Here is a 26,285-nt window from a genome sequence, read left to right on the forward strand (position 1 = left end):
GCCACCAGGGAAGCTGCATTATAGATGAGCCACTTGACTCTGTAGCTTAGCTGCAGCGCTGGCTCGCCTCGATACCAGGATGTGAACTAAAGCTGCCAAAACTGTGACAATTAAACATTATTTTTGGAAATAGAGAATGTAGAAACCCACTGACTCTCATTTTCATTCTGAAGTTTTAGATGTAGATATATTTAGGCCATCACCATGAGTTTTATTTTATTTTATGTTGTGATCTTGTGACAAAACTGTCGGCTCCCATTGCTCAACTTTAAAATTGATCCATCAACAGTGGCATCAATTATTACTTCCAAAAACAACTATGTTGTGTATTGTCTGAATTTCTTGTAGGTATGAGGAAACTTCACACAGAAGTCTGATTGCCGTTGAATTTAATATTTAGCATGAACAATCACGCAAAAAAATCAGATCGGATCAAAAAGATCTGAATTTTGTGAATGGGGATATTTTAAGGAAGAAAATGAAACGGACAAGAAAATCTGGGTTAAATATCATTGATATCATCATTAAAATGTTCAATAATATCTCATCGGCATGTTTTCCCTTTTAAGGAGCTAAAGAATAAAAATGACAAACTTTTGGTGAAGTATTTAACCGTCCAGTTGCTTGAAATGAAAACCGTGACCTTGTATGATCTAGAGTCGAACCTCTCTAGGATCTCCATCTTGCTTGTAGTTTCCACAAGTCTGAACCGGATGAGATCCTCACCACAGAACCGCCATCTTGGTAGGCTAGTGTAGCGCAAGGCATAAATCAACCATGGCTTTGAGACCAAGAAAAAGAAAGTATGTGGAGAGAAACATTTGACTTAATAGTTTATAAGTTAGCTAGACCTAGTTTTAAGTTGTCATGGCAACCCCTTAGCAACTGTCATGGCAGTTAGTTACGGATACCTACCAAGATGGCTGTCGGCTACAAAGTTCCCGTAAGGGTGACGTCACATGAGAACTATGTATTGGTGTTAAAAATGGCTAACTTTGAATCATTCCATTCTGCAAAAACTTCCTTACAAAATTAGTGCACTTATTAGAACCAATTATATTTTTATTTACAGACCAATAAAACATTTAATCATTTTCATATCAGATCGTCTGCTCACAAGTAAAGTCAGGTTAGCTGAAAACCTTCCGGTTCTGCTTGTAAAACCTCTTGATTAGATGGTCTATTTAGATTTCTTTGGATCTTGACTTTAAGGACTTGGAATGGTTCTGGGTTATTGGACCCACTGTGTTTTCCTCTGGTTCCGTAGCATGTAACTGCTCACCCTCCCTAGTGTTGCAAAATGTTGACTCAGTGTAAATAAGAAGGAATTACATGGCTATGTTGACATGCCCTCTTTCTGTCTCTCTGTTTTTGCTCATATTTTCTCCTTCCATGCTAAGTGGCTAAAAGCCAAGGTAAGTGTAGTCTGTTATGTGACCCGTTTTGTTTAGTCCTCTATTTGTTCCCTTTCCCATCAGATCCCTGTAAGTGTGAAGAAATGTTGTTGTTTCCCATGTTAACCAACCTGTAGTCCTTCCTGTGGAAAAACTAAAGCATCCCATAGTACCCACCTTGTCTCTTTACCAACCATGTTGTAATTTAGCTGTAATTTAGGACTTTCCACCATAGCTGTTTCAGTGCTGCGCTTATACTGGCGCTATAAATACAAAGCAATCAGTAGATTTGGTCCAAATTGGTCCATTTTGCTATGTTTTAATTAGTTGTTGGTCTCTGTAAACCCACCTCCAGTTCACGTTTTAAAACTCATGACCAGTTTCCTGTACATGGCTTGCAAAGCTTTGGTGTGGGTCATTCAAGTTACTTTGTTGCTTAATCCTTCATGGACGATTGATGCTAATTAGCTACATACCTTTTATGTTGTGAATAAACTGTTGTAACACATTGTATCATTGAAACATGGTGGCCATCCACATGGTTTAATTTTGTGATTAGCTTTTGCTAAGGGCCGGGTTGCTATAGCATTTGGTTTTAGCTTCTGCTAATCCCTGTTACTATAAATTTACTCTAGTGTTATAGCATTAGCTTCTGCTAAATACTGTGTTGCTATAGTATTAGTACAATATTTTAGCATTAGCTTCTGCTGAATGTAGTGCTATAGCATTACTGTAATGTTGTAGTATTAGCTTCTGCTAATAACATGTTGCTGTATAGCATTTTAACATTAGCTTCTGGTGAATCTAGTATTGCTATACCATTTTTAGCATTAGCTTCTGCTGAGTACCTTGTTGCTATAGCAGTTTAACAATAACTTCTGCTAAATATCGAATTGCTCTAGTGCATTAGCAGAACCAATATTTATTATTAGCGCATTCGAGTTTGCATAAATAACTTTTTATTTAGCGATAAATAACTCTCAGATGTTGGTTCATACATACTGCATTGACACCACCTGGTGGCCAGAGCATGAACTACACATGGTTCATAGAAACAGAAGTGTGCAATGGAATCTGGTTATAAATTCAATAAATAGTCTTAACCCTAAACTTTGTTGTACAGTAAAAAATGCTTACAAATGTCTGCTACAACTGACTTGGTAGAATAGGCAAAACGTGACCAACATAGTAAAAGTTGATTCTAATTTGGGGTTTGAAGTTTTTTAGCGACAGCAGGCAACTAAGGAACAGAAATAAGCAGTTGGGGAAATTATAAATTCTGAACATGTATTACGCTGCTGGAATATGCCTGGTTAGTACACAAATAAATGCTCAAATTTGTCCCTTGTTGGGTCATTTTGCTCAATTCATGATTCAGCATTCCTCTGGACTTCTGATTTAATTTCTAACTTTCTGATCCAGCCGCTGACAAAACTGTTGCCTAAAACAGAGTTGGTGCTAAGATAGAAGCCAATGGTTTGCTGATGAAAGAAACTCAGCTGCATGAGTATTAGCTTAGCACTGCAACTGGTATGGTGGGATAAAGAGGAACAAAAACAAAACATCTAGATCCTGGAAAAGTTCTTAAACATTTTGTAGTTGAGGTAAATCTTCCAGGCTTCTCAGACAGCTCAGATACATGTCAAAAATGCAATAATTGATTATGTTTTTCAGTGTAAATCCAGAGTACATGCTTAATTCAGATACACTGTTTGGTGGGATTATGTAACCACAGTTCAGGACCAACAGAAATGCGCCGTCTGAGCAGCCTGCAACATTTAATTCCAGTCACAGAAGTAATAATCATCCAATTTTGTCTGAAGGAGTTTTGTGAAATGAAGCAACTGTTTTGTTTTTCTTCCACCACAGCAACATGGAAACAATCAGGCCGTCAGAGCGGGAACGCTGTCCAGGACCAACCCGCCAACACAGAAGCCGCCCAGTCCGCCGATGTCGGGGCGAGGCACGCTTGGGTAAGACGCCCCGTCCAGTTTCCTCAAAGTCCTTTAATCCTTTAATTACAGAACGGTTAACGAGGATAAACAGGAGAGATTGAAGCTATTTTAAAAATGATCTAAATTTCTTTGGCTATTAATTTATGTGAATCTTGTTTTTTTGGGGTGAAATTATAATACAAAAATTGTGATTTTTAATAAAAATAATTGGCTACATGTATTTGATTGTATTGTGAGTCATAATTATACATACACTTCTCACTAATATTTGGAAAAATATCCAACAGCATTTGTTTGTGCCATCAGCAAACTTAATCTATATAGCACAAGACATAATAAACATTATATTCAATAGTTAATCAAAAGAAATTGTTAAAATGTTAAAAATGTAACAAATATTTATCTAAATAATTGTGGAAATTTATATACACGAGACCATACACGTGACAAGCCACAATAAATTAAATTTTTACACCAAATTCCTATTTTTTGCAGACGCAACACGCCGTACAAAACGCTGGAGCCGGTGAAGCCGCCTACGGTCCCTAACGACTACATGACCAGTCCGGCCCGACTGGGCAGCCAACACGGCCAGCAGAACAGCCCCGGACGCACAGCGTCGCTCAACCAGAGGCCACGCACCCACAGGTAGGCGAGAGAGGGACAGATGGACTCACTGGATGCTCCAGGACCCGGTTCTGGGTTGATACATTCAGATACCACCAAATGTATCACATTCAGTGGTCCTTATTACTGTCATTGTTCTGACTACAACCTATGAGCCTGTCTACGGGGCTGAATTGGTGCCATAAAGTTTGCTTAAATGAATGAATAAATGAATAAATATTTAAATAAATAAATAAAATGAAATAAAAAAAAATTAATGCTGGAAAACAAATATTGTAACAGAAAAATAGCTGGAAAATATTTTAAAACTGGAAAAAAAAAAACATCAATTTTTTATTTTTTTTATTTGAAACTGAAATACATTTTGGAAAGTTTCAAAAGAATGCAGTTTTTTGTTTTCATTAAAACTAAAAAATTGAAGCTGAAAATACTTCGAAAACTGAAAAAACATCCTTGATTTTTCACATCCTTGAAATATCAAGGATGTGAAACTGAAAAATTATTTCAAAAATAATTTTGAAGCTGAAATGGTTTTAAAGGAGAAAAAAATTGAAAAAGAAAAAAAATATTCTGAAACTCAGGAATAAAGTTCCTCAAAAAAAATGTTTAATTTGATGTTGAAAAAAAATTTTTTTAAATAATTTTGAAGCTGAAAATACTTTAAAATGGAAAAAAAAACGTAGTTTCAAAAAAGATTTGAAACTGAACAATTTTTAAAACTAAAAAACTGAAATAAATTTAAAAATAATTGTGAAGCTGAAAAAAAAACATGAACAGTCTAAAAAAACATCAGAAAAATTATTCGATAGCTAAAAGGGTTTGTACTAGGGCTGTTGTAAACGAATATTTTAGTAATCGAGTAATCTATCGATTATTCTTACGATTAATCGAGTAATCGGATAAAAAAAATTATAAAATGAAATATTGGTAAATCTGGCATAATACCGGTGTTACTATCAGATATCAATATCAGTCCAATTTTTCATATTTGAGCATCCCTAACAGTTGCTTTTTTGTAGTTTAGAAAACTAACCTGTAACAATAATAGCTCACTTTCTAAGTTAACCAGAAGAAAAGTTATAGAAAAATCTGAAATTATATTGAATTTAATAACAAAGAGGCAGGCTCACAAATATGCTTATAAAAATGTCTACAATCCAGCTTTTAGTTTATGTATTCATCTTCAGTGAGTTTAATAGATTAATTAAACTCACCTTGCCACCTAACCTGTCACGCTTTGGGTTTGAAAATACGGGAAATGCCGCCTGGAGTGGGAGGAGAGGGCGAATGAACGAACGTAAGATGGGGTGGAGGGGAGGAAATAGACCAGCGGACTGACGAACCGTTAGACCGGGGGACGAACATGGGGGAAGCAATACGGGATATTTACGACACCTTCACTGGTCACACTCAGAAACTCATCTACCAGCCATGTACGATGCGCTCCGCCACCCGTTTCTTCAGACCGGGATATGAAATTTATTGTGCGGTTCGTCGGTAAAGCTACATTTACACGGTAAGCATCAGCTACTCACCCGCCCGCCCTGTTCAGTCTATCCGCTCACCTCAGCGCTCTTCCCGCCGTTCGCTTTCAACCAGCAGCCCCGGAGGAGAAATGCTGCCGTACTCCAGGCATCCCCCCAGTCATTTTAAGGATGCTTATTGGTTCCCCAAAAACGATAAAAAGTCGGGCATTATCATCAATCAATAAAATCCCCACGGGCCAATCTTGAAGATTGGACTTTATGCCGCTGAGACTTAGCTTTTGTCAACAACTCAGAGGCGGAAGTGAGAGCTCCGCGCAACGCAAATGAAGTCCCGGCCGGAACACGGTGCGCTAACTAATAAAACATAAATTAACGAAGCTTCGAGGCAGGTAAATTTTCCTCGAGGAATTTTAGTAATCGAGGTACTCGAATCATTCGAGGAATCGTTTCAGCCCTAGTTTGTACACTGGTGGGCAAATTTGCAGATTTTGACCGTAAACATGTAAAAATCATGCAAAAAACTAATTCATAGAACAAAACTCATGATTCTTAGTATTTTACTTGCCTATTTTAACTATTTAAATTTTAAATGTCATGGATAAAACTCTAAAATATCCCAAAACGTATAAAAGAACAAACCTTAAGTGTGATCTGAACCTTTATACTGCTGAGGAAAAATGCTGCCAGGGTTTCACTGCTGTGTGAAAAACGTCTCCATGTCAGGAAGTTTTAATCTCTTCATTTGCCTCAGCAGCTTAGTGCTCGTTCACACCTCTTTCTCTTTTTTCCTGCCGCACTAAATCCGGTATTTGTCTGACGAGGCTTGAAGTGGCGCTTACCACGGTGAGAATCTCTGATATTAATATCTGTAAAAGCCTCGGATATGAAGGGCGATTTGATATGAGGAGAGAAACTAATGGAGAGCCTCGAACGCTGTGGCTGCGCTTTCATTAAATTTGACTTATGAGTGAACGATTCGGTCTCATTAGCTAAAAAGCTGTTTATGCTGACTGTTATGGTAAAAAATACCCACTACTTCCTTCTCTTTCTTCTGACTTCACATTTTTGGACGAAGAACAAAACAAATGTGCAGATCTTGTGTCTACTCAGCGTTATTGTTGCTAAAGTGTGGCCTGGAGCTGCTGCAGCTTCTGTTTAAAAGCCTGATGCAGTCTAGCCGCTGCTAATATGACCACCGTGCTAGCATGATTCGATTATGCTGGCCTGGGATCAGTTGGGCTTATTCAGCTCATCAGTCTCAGTCAGACTCAGCTGAATTTAAGCTCCTGTTGGACCTTAATGTGTAGTGCAGCAGCCATTATGGTGTCTGATATTATTGCTGTTGGAGAACAGGACTGGTTTTGTTGTTGTGGGAGAAAAATGGCTGCCAGTGGTTTGGTTTAGACGGCTCCACTCATCTGTAGGTTCTGCTTTCTAGACCATAGAAACAAAATGTTCATAATGAGGAACTGAGTGACCATCATGGATACAGCAACACTGATTCCATCCATCCGTCCGTCCGTCCTGATGCTCAGGCTAGTTAGCTTAGCCACTGATGACAGTAGATAAGTGGTTTTCCTTTAACTTATCTTTGTCTGCCTTTAACTCAATTATCAGTGAGTACCTGAGGTTGATTAACAGCGCTAAGACCCGCCTCCTGGCTCTGATTGGTTGTTTTTTTGGTCGGTAGCGTTTCTTCAAACCACAGTAGTGGTTCAGGGTGGATTTGGAGGAGATCGATGTTTTCACAGATTATCTGTCTCATAACAAACTGTCACAACATGGTGACGGTTTTAACAAATATATATAAAATATATGTTTTTATAAAAGTTACATACTCAGCTTTAAATCCAGAAATATATATCATCCATTCCGGTGGATGTGGGATTTAATGGGGTGAATTTAAGAAAAAGTTATTTTTCTGAAATGCCTTGATGACATGTTATGAATTGGTGCGATATAAATAAATCAAATTGAATTTTAAAATGGCTGTGAATTCTGGGAATTTGAGTTTAGAAAAAACATGTAATTTTGAGTTTTTAGTAATTTAATGGAGGTATGAGAATCTGCTGACTTGACGCTTTGCTCCCACTGCCACTAGCCTCCTTTTAGAGGCGGTGACCCTTTTGTTAGCGCGTTTAGAGCCAAGGGGGGGTTGATTGATGCGAGTCAGACAGGAGGGAGGGGAGCTCTGATGGGGAGAGAAGTGGATAACGAGATGTAGCGGCGGTTCAGCGGGACGGAAAGAATCGTAAGAGTCCAGGGAGACGGGTAAGGAATCTCCTCGAAGAGTCGAGCTGCGGTCACCGGGGTGAGAGGCAGCAAGGGTCAACCGAAGTGCAGGGATGAAATGTAAATGTTTGGATGTTAGGTTGAAGTAAAAAAAAAAAAAAAAAAAAAATCTGGGATCAAGGCCAGGCTGAAAGAGAGAGCGAGATAGCAGGAGGGTCTTTAGCTTGCCAGGCTGCTGATCTAAAAGCCCCGAGGTGAAAGGCAGCGTGTAACAGAGCTGACACACATTCTCCAATCAGATGTCCTATATTTTATCAAGGCCAGCGCTTAGTGTACATCTGACCCTGCTGCAATCCCGTCCTAAAACAATAAAGACGCAAAACTTCTGTTCTAAATCCAAGAAATTCTGTTTGTGAATGTTTTTAGGGCATTTATTATTTAAAATTAATTAAAAAATTAGTAGATGTAGCTTTATTCTGGAAACAATGTGGAAAATGGGTGATTATACATTTTTGGGGGGGGATTATCCAGTCATTTTTGACTACTTATTATCCAAAATTCACATTTTGAATGTTTTTGTTTGGTTTCTACTGCTTCTAAAAGCAACCCAAGCGCTTAAAAAAAACCATCCAGCCCTTTTCTGCCAGTAAGTTAAATGTTTTTTGGTGTCTTAAAAATGAGCCATTTCAAGAACTTTCAAACGTAATGTCACCAAACCGTTACCTAGCAACGCCAGGGAAGCCCAGCCCGTTACCTAGCAACCCCAGGGAAGCCCAGCCCGTTACCGAGCAACCCAAGCCTAGTAAATCTAGAGTTCCAAAAAAAGAAAAACAGTAAATGTGTCAAAAATGTTCAATTTTAATTCAAAATGGTTAATAATTACTGTTCCTGTAATGCCTGATGATAAATTGTCCCAGTGATTATTGAGATAAATTATAATATTGTTGTTTTGAGACTATTTTTAAGTAATATATTCATGAAACCATACTAGGTCTCCTTTTTCAAAGACAAATAAACTTTAATTTTATAAAAAAAAAAATTCAATCTGGAACCGGAAGACATTTTAAATATCTAAAATAAAACACAACGACCAAAAACAACAAATGAAATGGGAATAGAAACCACACACGAGCAAAATCACAAATAAAATGGATTGTGAAGAATTTTCCATTGTGCTTCTCAGCAGAATGGAAATGATCGAGCTCATTTTAACTGATTAATTTCTTTTTGCAACATTATTAACATCTTTGTTATTCTCTGCAGGTACATAACTTTCTGAATAAAAAGTGGAATTAAATGAGATTTTCCTGTTTTTCAGTGGAAGCAGCGGGGGAAGCGGCAGCAGGGAGAACAGCGGCAGCAGCATTCCCATCGCCGTGCCGACGCCCTCCATTCCCAACTCTGGACCAGGTGAGCAACACCTGCCCCTCAGGTCACTGTCCCTCTCTCTCCTCTGCAGAGTAACCTGAAACGAACAAATAAACAAACCCATCAGGATTCAGAGTTTTATCCACTCTGGTGGTTTTTAAATGCATAATGTTGATTTTTAGCCTATAAAAATGTTGTTCAGCACAAAGCTGGGGATTATTAAGACTCATTGTGTTCTGGGTGCAGCTGCTTCCCCCTCCCGCTGGGTAAATAGGCCAAGCTGTGAGAGGCCTGTTTAGCTGAAGGTCCATGTAACTCCCTGTTCAGCTCAGATGTTGGTTCTGGTGCCGCTCACCTGCCTTTTTGACAGTACTGCCTGAGTCCGGCTCAGTGTTACCATGGCGATTAGATCAGAAGTTTAATTTTTGGTGCTGTGGGCAGGAAATGAAATCGGCGTCTCTCTAAAGAAGTTGTTCCTGCAGGAAAGTTTAGTGGAGGGAAAAACTGTGGTAGAAAAAGCTGGACGAACAGAGATGTCCGCAAACTAATCCCACTTGAGAACTAAACGTAACGAACAAAAATATGTTGATTACGTTACTAGTGAACTGGAGAACACTGCAAAAACACAAAACTAATCTTAGTAAACTTGAACTAAAACAAAAGTAACTTTTGAGTAACTTTTCATCAAGATTTTGGAGCTTGTTTTCAGTCAATGACTCCTTCATACTGATTTAAAAAATATTTTAAAGAATACTAGTTTCACTGCTATATTATTTTACTTCTAACAATAAATGTTTTGAGTGTTATAAGTTCAATAATCTGCCAGTAAAACTAGTACTTTCTATAAATATTAAGGAAATATTGATTAACAACAAACTTTTATATCTTTCTGAAAAGTTAATTATAAACTAATTTTGTTTTATTTGAACTGTAAAAAGGCATTAAAAATATGCTTGGTAACATTTCTGTTTTTGCAGTGAAAACAGTTCTGACTTTGCAACGACACTATGTTTTTCCTTCCACTAAGTTTTCCATTAATAGGTTGATTTGTCGTTTGGGGGGAAAACATGAAAAATAATTTTTTTTCCGTGACTTTATTTTTTCAATGGTTTGATGCAATTTCACACATTCTGAGCATCTTTTATCTATAAGGTATTATCAAAACTAACAGAGAAAGTCACTATTTATTTATTTTTTATCTTAATGAGTTTTATGGAAATCTGTTTATTATGGAGATCATCCTGCAGTCTATATTTACACCATAACCTTGATGAAGGCTGGTTTTCTCCAGATGAGGCAGTATTTTTTAGGCTTCTGCCGCAGCTTCAGGATTCACGCCGCGCTCTACGCCGCGAGCCGGTTGCCGTGGAAACGCTCCGAAGACTTCCCAGTGGTTCTGATGTTATGTAACGGAGGTGCAGAGGTTCCTCTCTCTCTCTCCATTCCCAGTAACGCTAATCCCTCTTTCAGTCCCGTTCGTGCCGGCTCCTCCGGGAGCCCCACCACCTCCTCCGCCTCCCCCTGGCATTCCTCCACCTGCTCCTCCCATGGGTGGGATGGCCCCGCCACCTCCTCCACCTTCACCTCCTCCTCCTTATGCAGCCTTAGGTGAGACTAAATCGGCTCCAGAGCTTCCTCTATCGCTGGATCTGGGCTGCGTCGTTCTTCTGGGTGTCTTCCGACTGTTTTTACTGCAAGCAGAGCAGATCGTCTTTAATTAAATAAAAACTTTAATTTGGTGCAGAGAAGGTTGGTGATGTCATATTCATACTCCTCTCCTTTAGGAATCACACTCACTGTTCATATGAAGCATCTCTCCTGTGGTGATGGTGATTTTAATCCCTTTATGGTTTCCTAATCAACATTATGCTTTGCAAAAGTTTCATTAATTCAATTTTATTTGACGAATAAACGAGAAATACACAAAACAATGCAATGTGGTGAAGTTTAATGGTGAAGTACAAGAAAGAAGGTAAAGTGCAGCGAACGTCCCCACAACAAGCTGTAAATAAATAACATTACGAGAATGAAGTTGCAATAATACGAGAACTTGTACTTTTATTAATAGTCGCACTTATATGAGAATAGTCACATGAAAATAGCTGCACTGACGCGACAATAAATTCAGTTTCTTTTAAAAGAAAACGCTGACTAAATGAGGAAAGGCTGAGTTTAATTTGGTGCAGAGAAGTCTCGCGAGTTTAGCTCACTATTTATTCTTTTCTCTTTCAAGAATCACATCTACTTGTTTTCACATGAAGCGTCTCTCCTGTGGTGACGGCGATTTTAATCCCTTTATGGTTTCCTAATCAACACAGTGCTTTGCAAAACATGAATTCAATGTGTTTTGTTGGGGTTTTATGTCACAAACCAATGCAATGTGTGGTGTGAAGAAAAAGTTCAGCAAACGTCTCCACAACAAGGCATGGTGGTGGCAGCATCATGCCAGCATGAAGGGAACCTCTTAGCTTACAGTGGCATTGGTCTTTCAGGGGTATTGACTCCAGATCTGAGTGCGGTTGGGTTTGAATGTGGGATTTTGTTGCAGCTCTTTGTCTGATACATAAACCAAACAAAATCTGAGTTCTGCAGCGAGATGATCACTTGCAGGTTTTCTGCTCTGAATGTCGCCGCCCTCTTCCAGCTGTAATTACTGCCACTGCTGACAGCGCCGCTATGTTTGTTTGTGTTCCTCCGAAGATTAACTTCCTCTGGTCCCGCCCGTTTCCAGTTTGAGAGTTTGTTCTCCCGAGAGATGGAATATTGTGTAGAAATATGAAACAGGAAATGTTTGAGATGCTTTTTGCTCTACCAAACACACCCAGGCTGGAATGGAAAGTTATTTCTATGTCTGGTTTGATCTTTTGTGCTGCTCCTCTGCTTATTCCTCACTTCGTCTTTGCTTCTGAGCCACATTTAATGGTCAGTTTCTTTGTTTGCCTCTGTAATATTGTTTATTTAAATTGTTCATAGGGCTGGACAATAAATTAATAATACACACGATCAATATAAACATGATGCATCTGATAAAATATTCAATATGTAGAATATTCACTAAACTCAAAACTAGAACCGCACAGCATTCTGGGAGATGTAGGCAGAGGGAATGCTATATAGCTGCTCAACCTGTCCCTGCACAATACGCTAATTTACACATTTGTTAATATAAATGTTTTCAAGGAGGGTATTTTTATTTCTTTTTGCATGTCATTGTAATTGTAAGAATAGTATAAGATTTAAAGAGATTCACAAGAAATAAAGATAAAAGCTTTTTAACCGCATTTTGCAAGATTGCTTCTGAAAATATAAAGTAAATGTATTTGCCCCTGTACAACAGTCTAGAGTAACAAATTAGTGTTTTGGTATATAGTCTTGTACAGTCCAATAATCTCAAAAGATTATAAAAATAAGTTTTTTCTGTGTCCACCAGAGGGCGCTAGCTGCTAGCTAACGCAATTTCTTCTAACACAACATTCTGAGAATAATCCGTAAGTATTTCCAAAGCACAAATGAGCCAACAGAACAGTAGCTCTCTCAATCTTTGGTTACCTAGCAACTCGCTCACTCTTTGGTTACCTAGCAACCACTTGCTGAGTAACCAGCGTAGCAGCAGTTTAAGGTTCCGGCCTCATATCTACTCAACATTAAATGAAAGGTGTGGAGTGAAAACTGGATAAAACGGGAACAGCCACTTCACAAGTTTTCAGATATTTCTAACAAAAACCTAATCAATTATTAATATCGACTGATATGAAATGCTTGTATTGTGATATGTTCTTCAGCCATATTGTCCAGCCCTAATTACTCCCCTCAGCTCATCTTGTTCTGTCTAGGTGTTGTTTTAATCAAATGTGGGGCTCTAATCGGTTATTAAAAGCTCTCCATAACCTTCTTGGTGTTGATTATCCTTGTCTGTTTTTTTCCTTCCTCTTCCTAATTTCCCTTCCTCCTCCTCTTCCTCCTCCTCCTCCTCGGTTCCTTCCTCCCCGTCTTCTGGGTATGTCTAGTGGTGGCCTCCGGGCCCGGACTGGGCCCCGCTCCAGTGTCCCAGTTTGGAACCATCTCACGGCAGATTTCACGGCACAACCCCTCCAACTCCTCTGTCTCTATGGTTTCGGCCACGGGCACCTACCGCCGGGCGCCTTCGGTCACGTCGCAGTTCTCCCTGCAGCAGCAGCAGCTTCAGCTACAGCAGCAGCAACTGCAGCAGCAGCCTCATATTAACGGAGGCACTCCTGGCTACGGCCAAAACTCAAGTAAGGCCCTTCTGTCTCCATCTTTAACCCTAAACACTGAGCTGACACAGAAGCATGAAAGGTCACCGTCTTTCAAATCACACACAGCCACCAATTAAAGAAAAGTAACCTCTAATATACACAAATTTGTAAAAAAGAGCACTACTCTTCTCATATTTTCTTGCTTGGTTTTTCATTTCACCGTATTGGAAATCCTTTAAACTTTTCATAATGAATAGGGCTGAAACAATTAATTATGATTAATTGATTAATGAAATCAACTAATTTAGTAATAGTTTAATCATTAACTGGAATATGCAGATTTAAAAGGCAAATCGGAGCAGTAACTAAGCCACAACTTTACAAAAAATATATACATTTTACATTTAAGATGGAAAATAACTATTGTAGCTTCACTTGGTTCAAATTCTGTATTTCAAATATATAAAGCACCTTTTGCAACTTAATTATTAATAAAACAAAAAAAATAAACAGATCAGCCCTACATTGTATTGACATTAGGTTGAACCAAAAGGCCTGGACTGAATTGACACAAGTACTTTAAACGATGCTATGTTGGTGAATTTTAGGGAAAATTGTATCTACAAAAGGAATGATTTGTTTATTTGCATACTTCAAAGTCACTTATAATGTAATAACATCAAATATGGTGTAAAATATGGTATAAATTGATAGATTCGCTGTTCGGATCCTGGATTCTAGTCGTTATTATGAAGTGAAACAGAATTAAAATTATAGTTTGCATTTAGTTTATACTGAATTATTAAACCTAACACTGATCTCCCTAATGTTTTTCCCCCCGGTATTTAAATGCGTTTCTTGCTGAAAAAGGCAGATCCACATGCTGCAGATCTGAATCCTCTCGCCCTTTACATCAACATATGTTGTCCAGCCAGTTATTCGCTTTAGTGTAAACTTGGAGAAACAGCGCCCCCTTGTGGTGAATAGTGACAGTCACCTTTTGCTTTTAAAGGGAACAATCTGACCGAATTCAAACATAATCCGCAGTTTATCCACCGACCCCAGTGATCCCTGAAATCTCATCACAGGCTGAACTTTTCAACTGTTGCTGAATGTGATCCAGAGATGAAAACAAATAAATAAATCAGAAGAGAAAATATGAACTCTTTTAGTGCGCTTTTCTGGTGTGTTTTCTGGGTAGCGAGTTGAACTCGATGACTGATGGGCTCCTGTCTGTTTTTCGCCTCTCTTCGCCTTCCTGTCCTCTCTCTGCTGGCTTTCAGTGTCTGTCGCTCCTCCTCCTCCCCCCATGCCCCAGCTGACTCCACAGATACCTCTCACTGGCTTTGTGGCCAGGATGCAAGAGAGCAGTAAGTGAAGAGGCTACTCTCGGTTACTTCCTACTTATTTCAGCATTTTTCCGCATGCAAAGTGCATTTTATGACTGATGCCTCATTATTGTCTTTACAGCAGATTTGGAACGTTCTGTCCTCTTAGTTGTTAGATGCATGCATCGCTTTTAGCATTTCTGTAGTTTTGAATAATAAAGATGTATGGCAGGTAAAGATGAACTTTGCCAGTTTAAAACGTACGTTTATTTTTTGCTCTTAAATGTTAAAACTTTGTTCGTTTTAACTCACGACAGCCTTAAAAATCAGCTGTCGTTATTGGCGCCATGTTTGTAATTTTTCTCCGCTTTTCCGTCACATCCCATCCCTCAACTTCGTAGCAAATCGGTAATTTTTTGTTCAGAGGTGAAAGTTAATGAGCTCGAGTGTTTATATTTCAAAACAGAACCGAATAAAGTGCGTCTTGCACTTTCTCTTAACCGTTCTGATAGTCCCCGCCGCCATCTTTGATTCTGTACCAGCGGCGCCCTCTGCTGGATGGCGGCCAAACTACAACACTCAAAGAAGGTCTAAAATATTGGAAGTAATTTTAATTTAGTAGACCATTAATCTTAAATCGATTAAAAGTCACAGGATAATGGTAAAATAAACTGTTGGACACGATTTAGCTGAAACATAACCTGGGTTATTTTGAAGAAGTAAAGAAACAACATATGTGCATGTCTGAGAACATTTCCAGAATATTAAATGACATATTAATGTCTTGGAGCCTGCTCACTGGATATGAACACCTCTCCCTCTGCATGTTGGTGCATTCCTCAATGATTCTGCATGATCCCTCTGCTGCCCTCCTCATCTTGTTTTATAACTATAAATCAAGTTTTCATTGGTAACTTCTGACTGTCCAACAGTAGCAGACACCCCAACTCCACCGCCGCCTCCGCCGCCGGATGACCTGCCCATGTTTGACGATTCCCCGCCGCCACCGCCTCCTCCAGTGGATTACGAGGACGAAGAAGCCACCGTCCTGAAGTTTGACGACCCGTACGCCGACGGAGACCCGCAGTGGGCCCCCAAGAACTACATAGAAAAAGGTTGGCTTCATGATTCCTGTGCTAACATCTGATCTGCAGCTTAGTGTCGTAGATTTGTATGAATACGGGTTGGGATTCTGAAAAAGCTTGGAATTTTATTTTAGGGTTTTCCAGGTCTAGAAATGGACGGAAAAGTACTTTCATCCATCCATCTTACCTACTATTCATTCATCCATCTGTTTTTCCATGCATTTATCAACCCTTTGATTCTTTCCCTCATTCATCCACCCCTTTGTTTCATCCATCCACCAAACCACTACTTCATCCATTCATGCATCATTTATCATCCATGTGTCCATCCAAGCATTCGTTTATCCAGTCATCCAACCGTTTTGTCCTTGAAGCCGTCCATTTTTTTTTTTAACTTGTTTTATTAAAAGAAAGTCCATCAGTCCAGCGTCCATCCAGTCATTCATTCATCTGGTCCTCCGTGCATCCATCAGTAATTTTCGCAGATAGCATATTCAAACCCTGACAGCTACAGAAATATTAGCCTTTTTCTTTCTCGCTCTCTGTTGGCTTTGCTACATATGGGCCCGTTGCCATAGCAACTGATACCACCACTAACGTAACAGGATAAAAAAAAACACTAAAAAATTTCCCACACAAAGAACAGAATTCAGTCCTTCACAGTTTTATTATTTTACGACAATTACTAAGTGATTGCTGTGGTATATTAGCTACCGCTGCTACTAGCTAAGCTACACACTGGTGGTTGATTAGCTAATTTAAACATTTGCTCCACTGATGATCTGTCAGTCTGTTTGTTGTGGGTCAACTTCTTTTTTTTTTTTTTTTAATCGAACTGAAACACTGAATTCTGCTGCACATCTCCATCTTAAGATTGTCATAGTCAAGCTAGCATCACCGACCAACTTCCTTCTTTTTTCTTTTTATTAAAACTCTTTCCTGACTTTATCTAGTTGTCATAATGTTGACAACTAGCAGCAAAGCGCAATGTTCCTTTTTCTTTTATATATTACGCGCACATTTAAGATTTAGCATGTAATGTTGACAACTGGATAGCTGGAATCTACAGTAGTCAGGCGACATATTGATAGCCTCTCGTCCTGCTCCTGCAGTGGTGGCCATCTACGACTACACCCAGGACAAGGAGGACGAGCTGACGTTCATGGAGGGCGCCATCATCTACGTGGTGAAGAAGAACGACGACGGCTGGTTCGAGGGCGTCTGCAACGGTGTCACCGGCCTGTTCCCCGGCAACTACGTGGAGAGCATCATGCACTATGCCGAGTGAAGCCACCTGGCAGTAACAAGTCCTATTTATTCAGTCATATCCTAACCCGGTGACAGACTGATAGCTGCAGCAGCAGATGCATAGAAATAACCCTATGATCCCGATTTTGTTTTTTAAAGAATGGCAGAATGTTTTCTCTCTTACTGAATGCAAATAATATAAGTGATATCTATTTAGATGGTGTGGTAGGGATGGGTGGGTGGCATTTATACATTTCTCCTGAACAAAGATGATCTAATTAAAGAGTTTTAAGATGAGCAAAGGAAAGGAAAGCACCTTCAGGCCAAGTATCGGTTCAGAACATGGGCTTGTTTTTTCACAGAAATCTGTAAAAACAGTGAACGACGATCGCTGTTCCTTTGAGCCCAGACAGGAAAACAAACACAAGACGGCTTGATTTCATAACACTGTAAATGATATTTTAAAGAATCAAAGCATGAAAATCTGATGTAGTCTTTTACGTTTTTTGCCACTTTGCTTCAATTATGTTGTAAATGTTTCCTTTTTTTTTAATTTGACTGTCGAAATCACTGAAGTTTTTACTCTGAAGCCAATTTACAAACTTTTCCATGGGATTTTTCTTTTTTTTGTACTTAATCTTAAAATAAAGAAATTGAGTTTTTCTTTTTCATGAATTTGAATCTTTTTATGAAGCATCAAGACGTTAGGCTCATTTGAGATGAGACGGAAGCACCAAGTTTTCACTCAAACTACCAACTAACGGGCTAAAGTCCATTTTTATGTTCAATTATTGTCATTTCAGTAGCAAAAACCTCATTTGCAGTCGTTTAACAATAAAAATTCAAACCTGAGCAGCTTTTTTTTTTTTACATATCCTTTTTAGATGATGTGCAGCACTGAGAGTCAGAGATTTGTCATCTTTTAAAATCATTGAAGCATATCTGCTTTATGGTGTTTGCTGGAAACTTAGACAAAAACAAACAGCAAAATAATGTATCCCTACTTTTGATTTGAGGTGTCCAAAGTGGTGGCCAGGGGGCCATTTGCAGCCCTTTGAATTACTCTGTGCGGTCCTTGTCCACAATTAAAGACATGAACCGTGTAGACTATTGATGGTGATGCACTTAAAGTGAGATTTTCACAAATCAAAAATAAATTATGCAGACAAATTAATTTTAAAATGAAAAACTTATGCAACTATTCATCTTTTAATAACCTCTTTTGTTTTCATTTTAATTTAACACCACAAACATCCAGTAAGTTTTACTTCAAAGTATAATTATCCCCCAAATAAGATGTTTTTTAAAAGAATGTGACTCCTATCACATTCTTGTAGCCTAGAATACAATCAAATAATTTTCAGAAACTTTCTGTATAAAAATCTGTATTTTTCATCGATATTGTGAAATTAGTTTTTGTTTTTACAATAGAAATGATTAATCGTGACGACTTGATTTAAATTAATTAATTTAGTAACTGATTAATCGTGAACTGGAATACACAAACTCAAGACCATTTGCTGAGAGAACACAGCAGTAATTAAGCCAAAACTGTACAAAAAATAGAAGCATTTTGCATTTAGGAATAAAAATGTTTGTAAATATATTCTCAGAAATCAAGTGGCATAGTTTTAGCTTCGCTGGGTTCAAATTATGACAAAATCCAGTGCTATCCAGTTAATTGGTTAAAGTATTTGTCAAGATTAGCCCAACATCTTATTAATGTTAAGTCAAGCAGAAAGGGCTGAGTTAACAAAAGTAGATTTTAAATTGCAGATGAATAATTAGCTACAAATGATCAAGCATTCATTAAAGTAATGCTAATATTTAGGCAAAGTTTAGTTATTAATTTGCATCTCAACGAATTTCTTAATTTATATATTTTTAAAAAGAATTAAGTGGCTAAATGAAAAGCCTGCAAGAATGTGCTAATTTTTTATTCGATTGTCAGAATATTCGAGTACTAAAACGATCATTAGTTGAAGCCCTAATTCTTCTAAAATAAGATTTGAGTGGATACAAAATGCTTATATTTCTCTCTACATTTGCTTCAAAGCTGCATGTTTTCTCACCGGGTACTCCGACTTCTTCCCCGTTTTGGAATACAATGTAGCAGTCACCCTTTCCTCCATCTCGAATCAGCCTACCGTCGCTGCTGGATTCAGGCTAATCTGCGGCGGCCCCATCCGACACTGCCGTGAGAATTCAGACTCAAAAATCCAGGCCGAACAAGTAATACCTCCTCGAAGCAAAAAATGATCGCAGGTCTTCTCTCAATAAAACCCGACATCAGGAGTCACTCAGGAATCATCTTGTCGGCTTTCGGATCGTCGCAGCCTTCTTTTTATTTTCCAAATTCATGAGTCCAAGTACTGAAATCCACCCGTTTCTGCTCATTTGTAGATATATGTTGATTGAGAAATTAATGTACAGTCTTTTATAATAAACGATTATACATACAAGTTTGTTTCTGTGTGATTATTTGGGAGAAAGCAGAAGCTTTAAATAAGTGTTTAAAAAGCCTGCCATGAAATTCTACTTGATTAAAGTCACTCCACTACGCCGTGTGTATTTTTCCCGGTCGATTTTTGACCGGGCCAATCAGCAAACAGTATGAAGAGTTCTGAACGATGACGTCGATTTTCTGCGCTGTTTTAGAATTGTAGTCTGTCTGTAGTTTTAGCAGTGGCAGCGGTGGAAGTGAACGAAGCCGTTCATTCCGCGTTGGTTACACTACTAAATAATTAACTTCAACAGCCACAATGTTCTGCTCAGCACTTCTTTTTTCGCAGTGGAGGAGGTTTGCTTACGACGAAGGCAATTTCCGGTAAGCTTCGTAGCTCCGACTTGGCGCATTACGTACGTCACGGACAACCGTTAAAACTTCAGCATTCACGAAGCCAACGGTTGATTAAGAGGGAGGTTTTTTTTTTCAATCAGGCGAGATAAAAAACAAACCCGAAACGTAAGCAGTTGGTTTATTGAGACACTGTCATTGCCGTGGTAAGGCCTTATGTTGTTACAGGACACTTAAGAAAAGTTCAGAGTGTAAAACGCGCACACACACAGTTTGGCCTTTGAGGTTTGGACGGATCCGAAGATGTCGCATCCAGACAATGACGGCGATTCCATCACGTTTTGGAATTACAGATTTTTTCCCCCAGCATCCTCCGCGGCTCAAACGGTCCGGTTACCCGTTTTGAGGCGTGTGAGGCCGTTGGTTACAGTACAAGACGAAGGTTTAAGTCTGAGGTGCACTTTTCCTCTGACATCACCTCCACAAATCGTAACTTGCCCTCTCCACCACAGATAAAGTGACTCTTAACTTAATACATTTTTTAGACGTTGCGAGCCAACAAATCGCTCCAATCCAACCTCCATCAATGTTTTTGTCCCACATGGCAGCAGGGCAAGTTTGTTGTACATTTAGCTGCCTGAAAAGAGAGATGGCCGCCCTGCGGGAGCGTCACTTGTCCCTGCTGAGGACGATCTCCGTGAGCCGGATGAGGGCGTCCCTCTCCGGAGACGGCCGGAGACGGCTGATCTGTCGGATGGCTTCCTCGCAGTATCGCCGCGCCAAGTAAGTAGTCTGCTGCACGCCGTCACTCTGGAACAGGAAATAAACCTGATTATTGTTGTAAGTTAACGATCAATGGGTTAATCTAACGTTCACTCATCTTATCGATCATTGACGTTTAATTTTTGCCATTTAAAAAGGACCAACCGACTTTCCATGACAAAGGGCTACATTTTTTTTATAATATGCTTAATTAAAAATGTTTACATTTTGTCAGCTATATAAAATACTGACTGAACAAAAAATTTTAGTTTTCTCACAATAAACTTTTAAAACTAAGTTTTTCCTTTTTTGGGATGTAAAATGATGTAAAATATATATTTTAAAACACAGAGTCCAACCTAATAGAAAAACTGAACTAAAATAATATTACTGTACTTTTAAGGTCATTCTCAGTGGAAATTAAGTGCAAATATAGCATGAAAAAATGAATCTATCCATTTATCTTGTGATGATTCAAAGTATCAACATACATGGACGCCACATTGATCCATGAAAACTTGGATCAATGTGGCATCCATAATCAGTTTTCTTTCTTATGTACTGGGAAAAATATCCGTTATAAAACAATCAAAACTGGAAAAAAATAAAATGATCTGCATTCGTATTTTGTGTAATAAAATGAAAATCTATTAAATCGGCTGTAAATTACCAAAAATGAGGGCGGAAAATGTTTGGAAAGCTACTTTTTATAAAGGTTTTAGTAAGGGAAGTTGTTTTATTTCTTTAATGTATCACTTTCTGAACTTTTCACCATCCTACCTGGAGGACGTACTGCCAGGCCCGATCTACGTCTCCTTTGGAGCTGAAGCGTCGCATGATCATGGCGTGAAGCTCAGGAAACTAGAAACAAGTTTTAAAAAAATTAAAGAATGCCCATTCTGATTCGCTGACTGTTCTTTAAATGGAAACTGCTTTCTGCTGCCTCACCTGCTGACAAGCGAACAGAACCGGCCCGGTTGCCAGACCCAGTTTCAGGTCAGCGGCTGCTGGTTTCCCCAGCTGCTCGGCACCCGACGTGAAGTCCAACACATCGTCCACCAGCTGCGAAAACCACACATCAGAACCCAACTTTTTCACGTTTAACCCTTCAAAATTGGAGTATTGATTACCTGAAAGGCAATGCCAACATTCTTCCCGTACTGGTACGCTATTTCATGGACTTCCGGGTCAGAGTTCACCAGAATGGAAACCTTGAGATGAACAAAAACAGACGACAATCAGTGGGAAACAGAAAAACAGATTTCCCTCAGTCTCTGCATCAATATGATCAGGTTATCACAGGAAACAAGATTAGTTGCCATAGCTACGCAGATGATACTCAGCTCTACATTATGATGTCACCTGGTGACTCTGAACAAATAAGTGCTGAACAGAAACAAAACTGAAGTTATTATCTTTGGACCTAGAATCACTGCACAGAAACAATCAATCCAGCCCGAAATCTGAGTGTGAACCTTCACAGCCACATAAACATGGCTACAAAGTTGGCCTTCTGTCACCTGGAAAACATTTTTATTGTTAAAGAACTAACACTGCAGAAAGATGCATCCATGCCTTTATCTTCAGTCGCACTGATTACTGTGTTTCCATAAACCATAAAATTGCATAAATTGAAATTACAAAATGAAATTAACTTTATAGAAACACACCAATTTCAGTAAAAAGTTTCAGCACTTTTTTCGCATCGCACGAGTCACGTGATCCACAACTGGATGTTGCTACTGGTGGAAACGCAGAATATAATAATGGGAAGTGGTAGGAGAATGATGGTTTGTTTTTGTTTTTAGATTTTAAAATCCTGCTGTTTGCTGCTGTTTGTTTATAAATCACTGAACAGCTTAGCATCACAATATACTGAAGATCTGCCGTTGTATCAACCTTCCAGACCTCTCAAGTCTTCTGATTCTGGTCTGAACAAACTTCCAGAAAACTGCAAAACAGCCGAAACACTGAGTTCCTTTAAATAAGACTAAAAACCCACCTGTTTAAAATTCCTTTTGATTCATAATAACTGGAACATTGATCAATATTTTGATGTGAATTTATCATTTTAATGATGATAAATATGTTTTCTACTGGTTTTCACAATTGTTGACTATATGATGTTTTTATGATGTAAAGCTCTTTGAATCACCTCATTGCTGAAATGTGCTGTACAAATAAACTTGATTTATTGATTGATTTATTGAACGTACATACTGCTTTACAGCTGTGTGCCATCAGACTCGCCGTCTTCTTGTAGGTTTTCTCCAGGTAGTGTTTGAATCGCTCATTCTCGTTCTCCTTGGAGCCGAGCTGCATGAACTCGCCTGCAAGGAAAACAAACAAAAACAGGAAGTGAGCAGAAACCGTCGAAACGACGAAGATGTGGAGCGTTTTGGACGTACCTCGCACCAGATCCTCGATGACCTGGGAGACGACCTTCACCACGGCGCTGTTCCCGATGCGAGCCAGCGCCATGGTGGCCGCCGAGAGGATGAAGTCTCCGGCTAAGATGGCCTGGAAGGGACAAAAAGCTGAGTTCAGGTCTTCATTCCTCTTTAAAATCTGAGATTTTTAAGCATAAGAATATTAAATTCACGTGTGACATAAAGAGAGAGAATGGATGGAGAGAAAGAAGGAAGGATAGAAGGGGGTAATGATGAAAGAAACAAGAGTAAAGGAGGAAAGGGGGCAAGAAATAACAGTAAAGTTCCCTGATTTTCCAGGAAGTCGTACCTTTCTTTCCCCCCACACGTCGTTGATCGACTTCTTCCCCCTTCGCTCGTCGGATCCGTCGATCACGTCGTCGTGCACCAGGCTGGCGGTGTGAATCATTTCAGAAATCATCGCTATCGTCCTTTGACCCGGGAGCAGATCCCTGCAGGAAGCAGAGGAGAGAAAATAAAATAAAATCACACTTTTATGCCTCATAAATGGATTTATTACAAGGTAAAGTACAACCTGTGACTTTCCACTAAGCTTCAATGAATGTTTTTAAACTACACAGCAAAAAAGACCCTCAGAAAATAATATTTAAAGACATTCAGAATGCAGGAGTGAGTGCCTATATTACCCGGCTCTGTTGCTGTGGATGTTCATGGCCCGAGCCATCAGGATGACAATGATCGGTCGGATCGCTTTGCCCCGACCATCAAAATAGTAATCGCAGAGGTACTTTAGCTCGGTTTTAGCCACAAACAGTTCCTGTTAGATACAACAAGAGACGTTTGTCACAAAAGGAAACTAAATGTCATAAATCATCCAAGTGTCTTCAAAAACTCATCATAGACGTAAAGGATAGGAAGCATCTCCAGTAGCAGTCAGTCTTGCAGCTACTCTACAGAGGGCTCTGACTGAAAAGTGCTGCGAGTTAAATAAAATGATTGGTTTCAATCCGTTTAATTCTGGGATTATGAATGAATTTAAATTTACTATTAGTGGTGCGCATTTATCATTTATTGTGATACATCTCTGATTATGATAAGAGTTCTAATTTATTGTTAATTATGTTTAAAACCCTCTAAAACTTTCCTTGCTTTCAGGATAGATAATTTTACTATTTTCTTCACTGTCGGTTTAATAAAAGCATCAATACATCTGAATATAAAATTCACTTCTTCATGTGTAATATGCTTTTTACAGAACCATATTACAAAACAGGAATGCTTTTTAAGCGCAGTATTAGTGCTTGTGGAGCTTTAATTGCTGTGACACAGTAACAGTCATACAGTTAGCTAAAGATGGCGCAACAAACAGTATTGCGAAATGTTGTGGTAAACATTTAAGTTCATTACTATTTATTATTCCATTATTTTCTCTAAATTAGATGCTAAACTCATCGGCTCACCTTTTTAATGTCGTCATATAAACTCGTCAGGTCTTTCTGCGCTAACGTAAAAGGGTCCCTCAACTTTGCGTCGCTGTGCGTCGTCCTGCAGCCGCAATACCGTAGCGTCGGATACAGCGAACTAGAGCGGTGTCTGTGAAGAGAAAAACACACCAACTTCACAAACGTAAACAAAACGAAGAAGTGATGCTTCAGCGGCACAACTCACCTGAGTAAAGAGGGATTCAGGTTAAGAGCTTTGGAGTGGATTTGTGCAGGAAACAGTGGCCTCTGAAAGTTAGCAAACATAGTAGAAACATGATTTATATGGCAATTAAAAATAACAGCTATATCTTAAACTCTACGGGATGTGTGTTGAATCTAAGAATATTAATGGAAAGTTTAGTGGAAGGACAGCTTGATTAAAAAATATTTTAACTGGTGTCAGTTAATCTAATCTTATGAGAAATCTTAATTAAAATTTTTGTCAATAGTGAGAAATTATGTCTTGAAAATATATCTGTGTGTAATGACTCTATGATCTAAATTATGTTTTAATTGAATTACTGAAATAAAATTATGGTTTTATTCTAATTAGTTGGGATTCACATTTATAAACAGAGTTAAATGTCTAATTGAAGTTGGAAAGTTAAGTGAAAGGAAGTAAATAAGGTAGAAAAAAGATCATTTCTGTATTTAAATTGTCTTTTTTTACTGGAGTTATAACTAAATGTCCTGGGAAACATGTTTGAATATTACTAAATGTGAGCCACAACAATCCAAATTAACACTTGTGCAACGAATATAAATAAAACCCAGATTCACTTCTTGAATCAAATTATTGAATTAAATAATATTTTAAAAGGGATGTTTGTAACCCTAAAATTATCAGCAACTCATCAGAAATAAATCAAACTGGCATTGATCTGATAAAAAGCTCATCAGTTCATGTTTAATTGTTTTATACCTTAGTGGTTTATAAGAGATTCAAAAGTTATATTTATTTCAGTTATTTTAAAGTATTTAGATATGCAAGTTTAAAAAATAATTTATCCTGAGGTCCCTGAAGTATCCCATGTGCCTCTATGTTAAATGAATGAATGAATGAAAAGAGGATTATAATTAAACAGACAGATTAGAGTAAGGGTCTTAATATTTCTGTCCACAGGTTGAAAATAATGCTAAAATTATTATATTTTTAAAATCACCTGCAACAAGTCAATACTCATTCGGGATATTCAATCAGAAGTTAGGTAGATTATTTTTGCAAACAAAATGTGATAAAATCCTTAAGGAAACGGCATTAAGTTGAGGATCGGAACCACCGCTGAAGAGGGACCGGGCTGTCTCAATGACCTTCCTGGGTTTGACAGCACTTCCTGTCAGGTACAAACTCACCTCCTTCCCCGGTGCGGAGCCCCAGGACGGCCTAGCCGTAGGGGATGCAGAGGAGTACGCGGACTGTCCGCTAAAACACCGCAGCGTTTCGGTTAAACCGGAGGTCGTAAAGCCCCCATTCAACCTCCGGCAGCACATCCACCAGGACCCCGCCATGATGCTTCCCAGCCCGCAGCGTGCGCAGGAGGGGGGGAACTGGTTGTATGATACGGCGGAAACGGAATACAGCGAGCGGGACATCGGTTAGCACAACGTTTCAAAATAAGAGTGGACACCGGATATAGTGAGTTACTAAAGATAAGGACCATTTCTATAAAATATTTGTTTTTCTTAGAAAAACTGAAGTATAATGACTATTTTACGTATATAAATTAACGCAGTAAAACGTGTTTTTATGGCTTTACTTCCAGGAAGTATACCAGTGTTTGGGATCCGACTAGTTGCTGTGCGGCTAGCCGTTAAAGTTAGCATCAGTGTTCAACCTTTGGCTCTTCGAAGCTTCTGCATTGTTTCTTATTAACGCTGCCAAAAATGTTAAGAAGCAATGTTTTTCACAAA

General features: G+C 38.7%; 2 protein-coding genes across 7 annotated transcripts in view; one reads left to right on the forward strand and one right to left on the reverse strand.

Annotated features, from left to right (window-relative positions):
* abi1a (abl interactor 1a) overlaps positions 1 to 19,403 on the forward strand; it is a 50,739-nt gene extending 31,336 nt beyond the window's left edge. The window contains exons 5-12 of one of the 6 annotated variants that reach the window (XM_014997362.2): positions 3,264 to 3,367; positions 3,845 to 3,997; positions 9,014 to 9,105; positions 10,534 to 10,671; positions 13,071 to 13,319; positions 14,564 to 14,650; positions 15,541 to 15,723; positions 16,806 to 19,403. In XM_014997362.2, the coding sequence (XP_014852848.2) occupies positions 3,264 to 3,367; positions 3,845 to 3,997; positions 9,014 to 9,105; positions 10,534 to 10,671; positions 13,071 to 13,319; positions 14,564 to 14,650; positions 15,541 to 15,723; positions 16,806 to 16,981 (1,182 nt within the window). In that variant the 3' untranslated portion in view covers positions 16,982 to 19,403. The remainder of the gene's footprint in view (positions 1 to 3,263; positions 3,368 to 3,844; positions 3,998 to 9,013; positions 9,106 to 10,533; positions 10,672 to 13,070; positions 13,320 to 14,563; positions 14,651 to 15,540; positions 15,724 to 16,805) is intronic. The other 5 variants (XM_088001386.1, XM_014997367.2, XM_088001385.1 and 2 more) reach the window with 5 other exon arrangements.
* Positions 19,404 to 19,902: 499 nt separating this feature from the next.
* pdss1 (prenyl (decaprenyl) diphosphate synthase, subunit 1) lies at positions 19,903 to 25,930 on the reverse strand. The gene is made up of 11 exons (XM_014997380.2): positions 25,728 to 25,930; positions 24,559 to 24,620; positions 24,351 to 24,483; positions 23,577 to 23,707; positions 23,240 to 23,381; positions 22,909 to 23,020; positions 22,721 to 22,830; positions 21,631 to 21,711; positions 21,449 to 21,562; positions 21,281 to 21,361; positions 19,903 to 20,548 (listed from the first exon to the last, which is right to left on the reverse strand). Exons 1-11 carry the CDS (start codon positions 25,881 to 25,883, stop codon positions 20,408 to 20,410), a joined length of 1,263 nt encoding a protein of 420 aa, XP_014852866.2. The 5' UTR covers positions 25,884 to 25,930; the 3' UTR covers positions 19,903 to 20,407.
* Positions 25,931 to 26,285: the final 355 nt, after the last annotated feature.

Source organism: Poecilia mexicana, unplaced genomic scaffold (genome assembly GCF_051168715.1).
Source record: "Poecilia mexicana isolate PSO_F unplaced genomic scaffold, ASM5116871v1 scaffold_20, whole genome shotgun sequence".
Classification (NCBI taxonomy): Eukaryota; Metazoa; Chordata; class Actinopteri; order Cyprinodontiformes; family Poeciliidae; genus Poecilia; species Poecilia mexicana.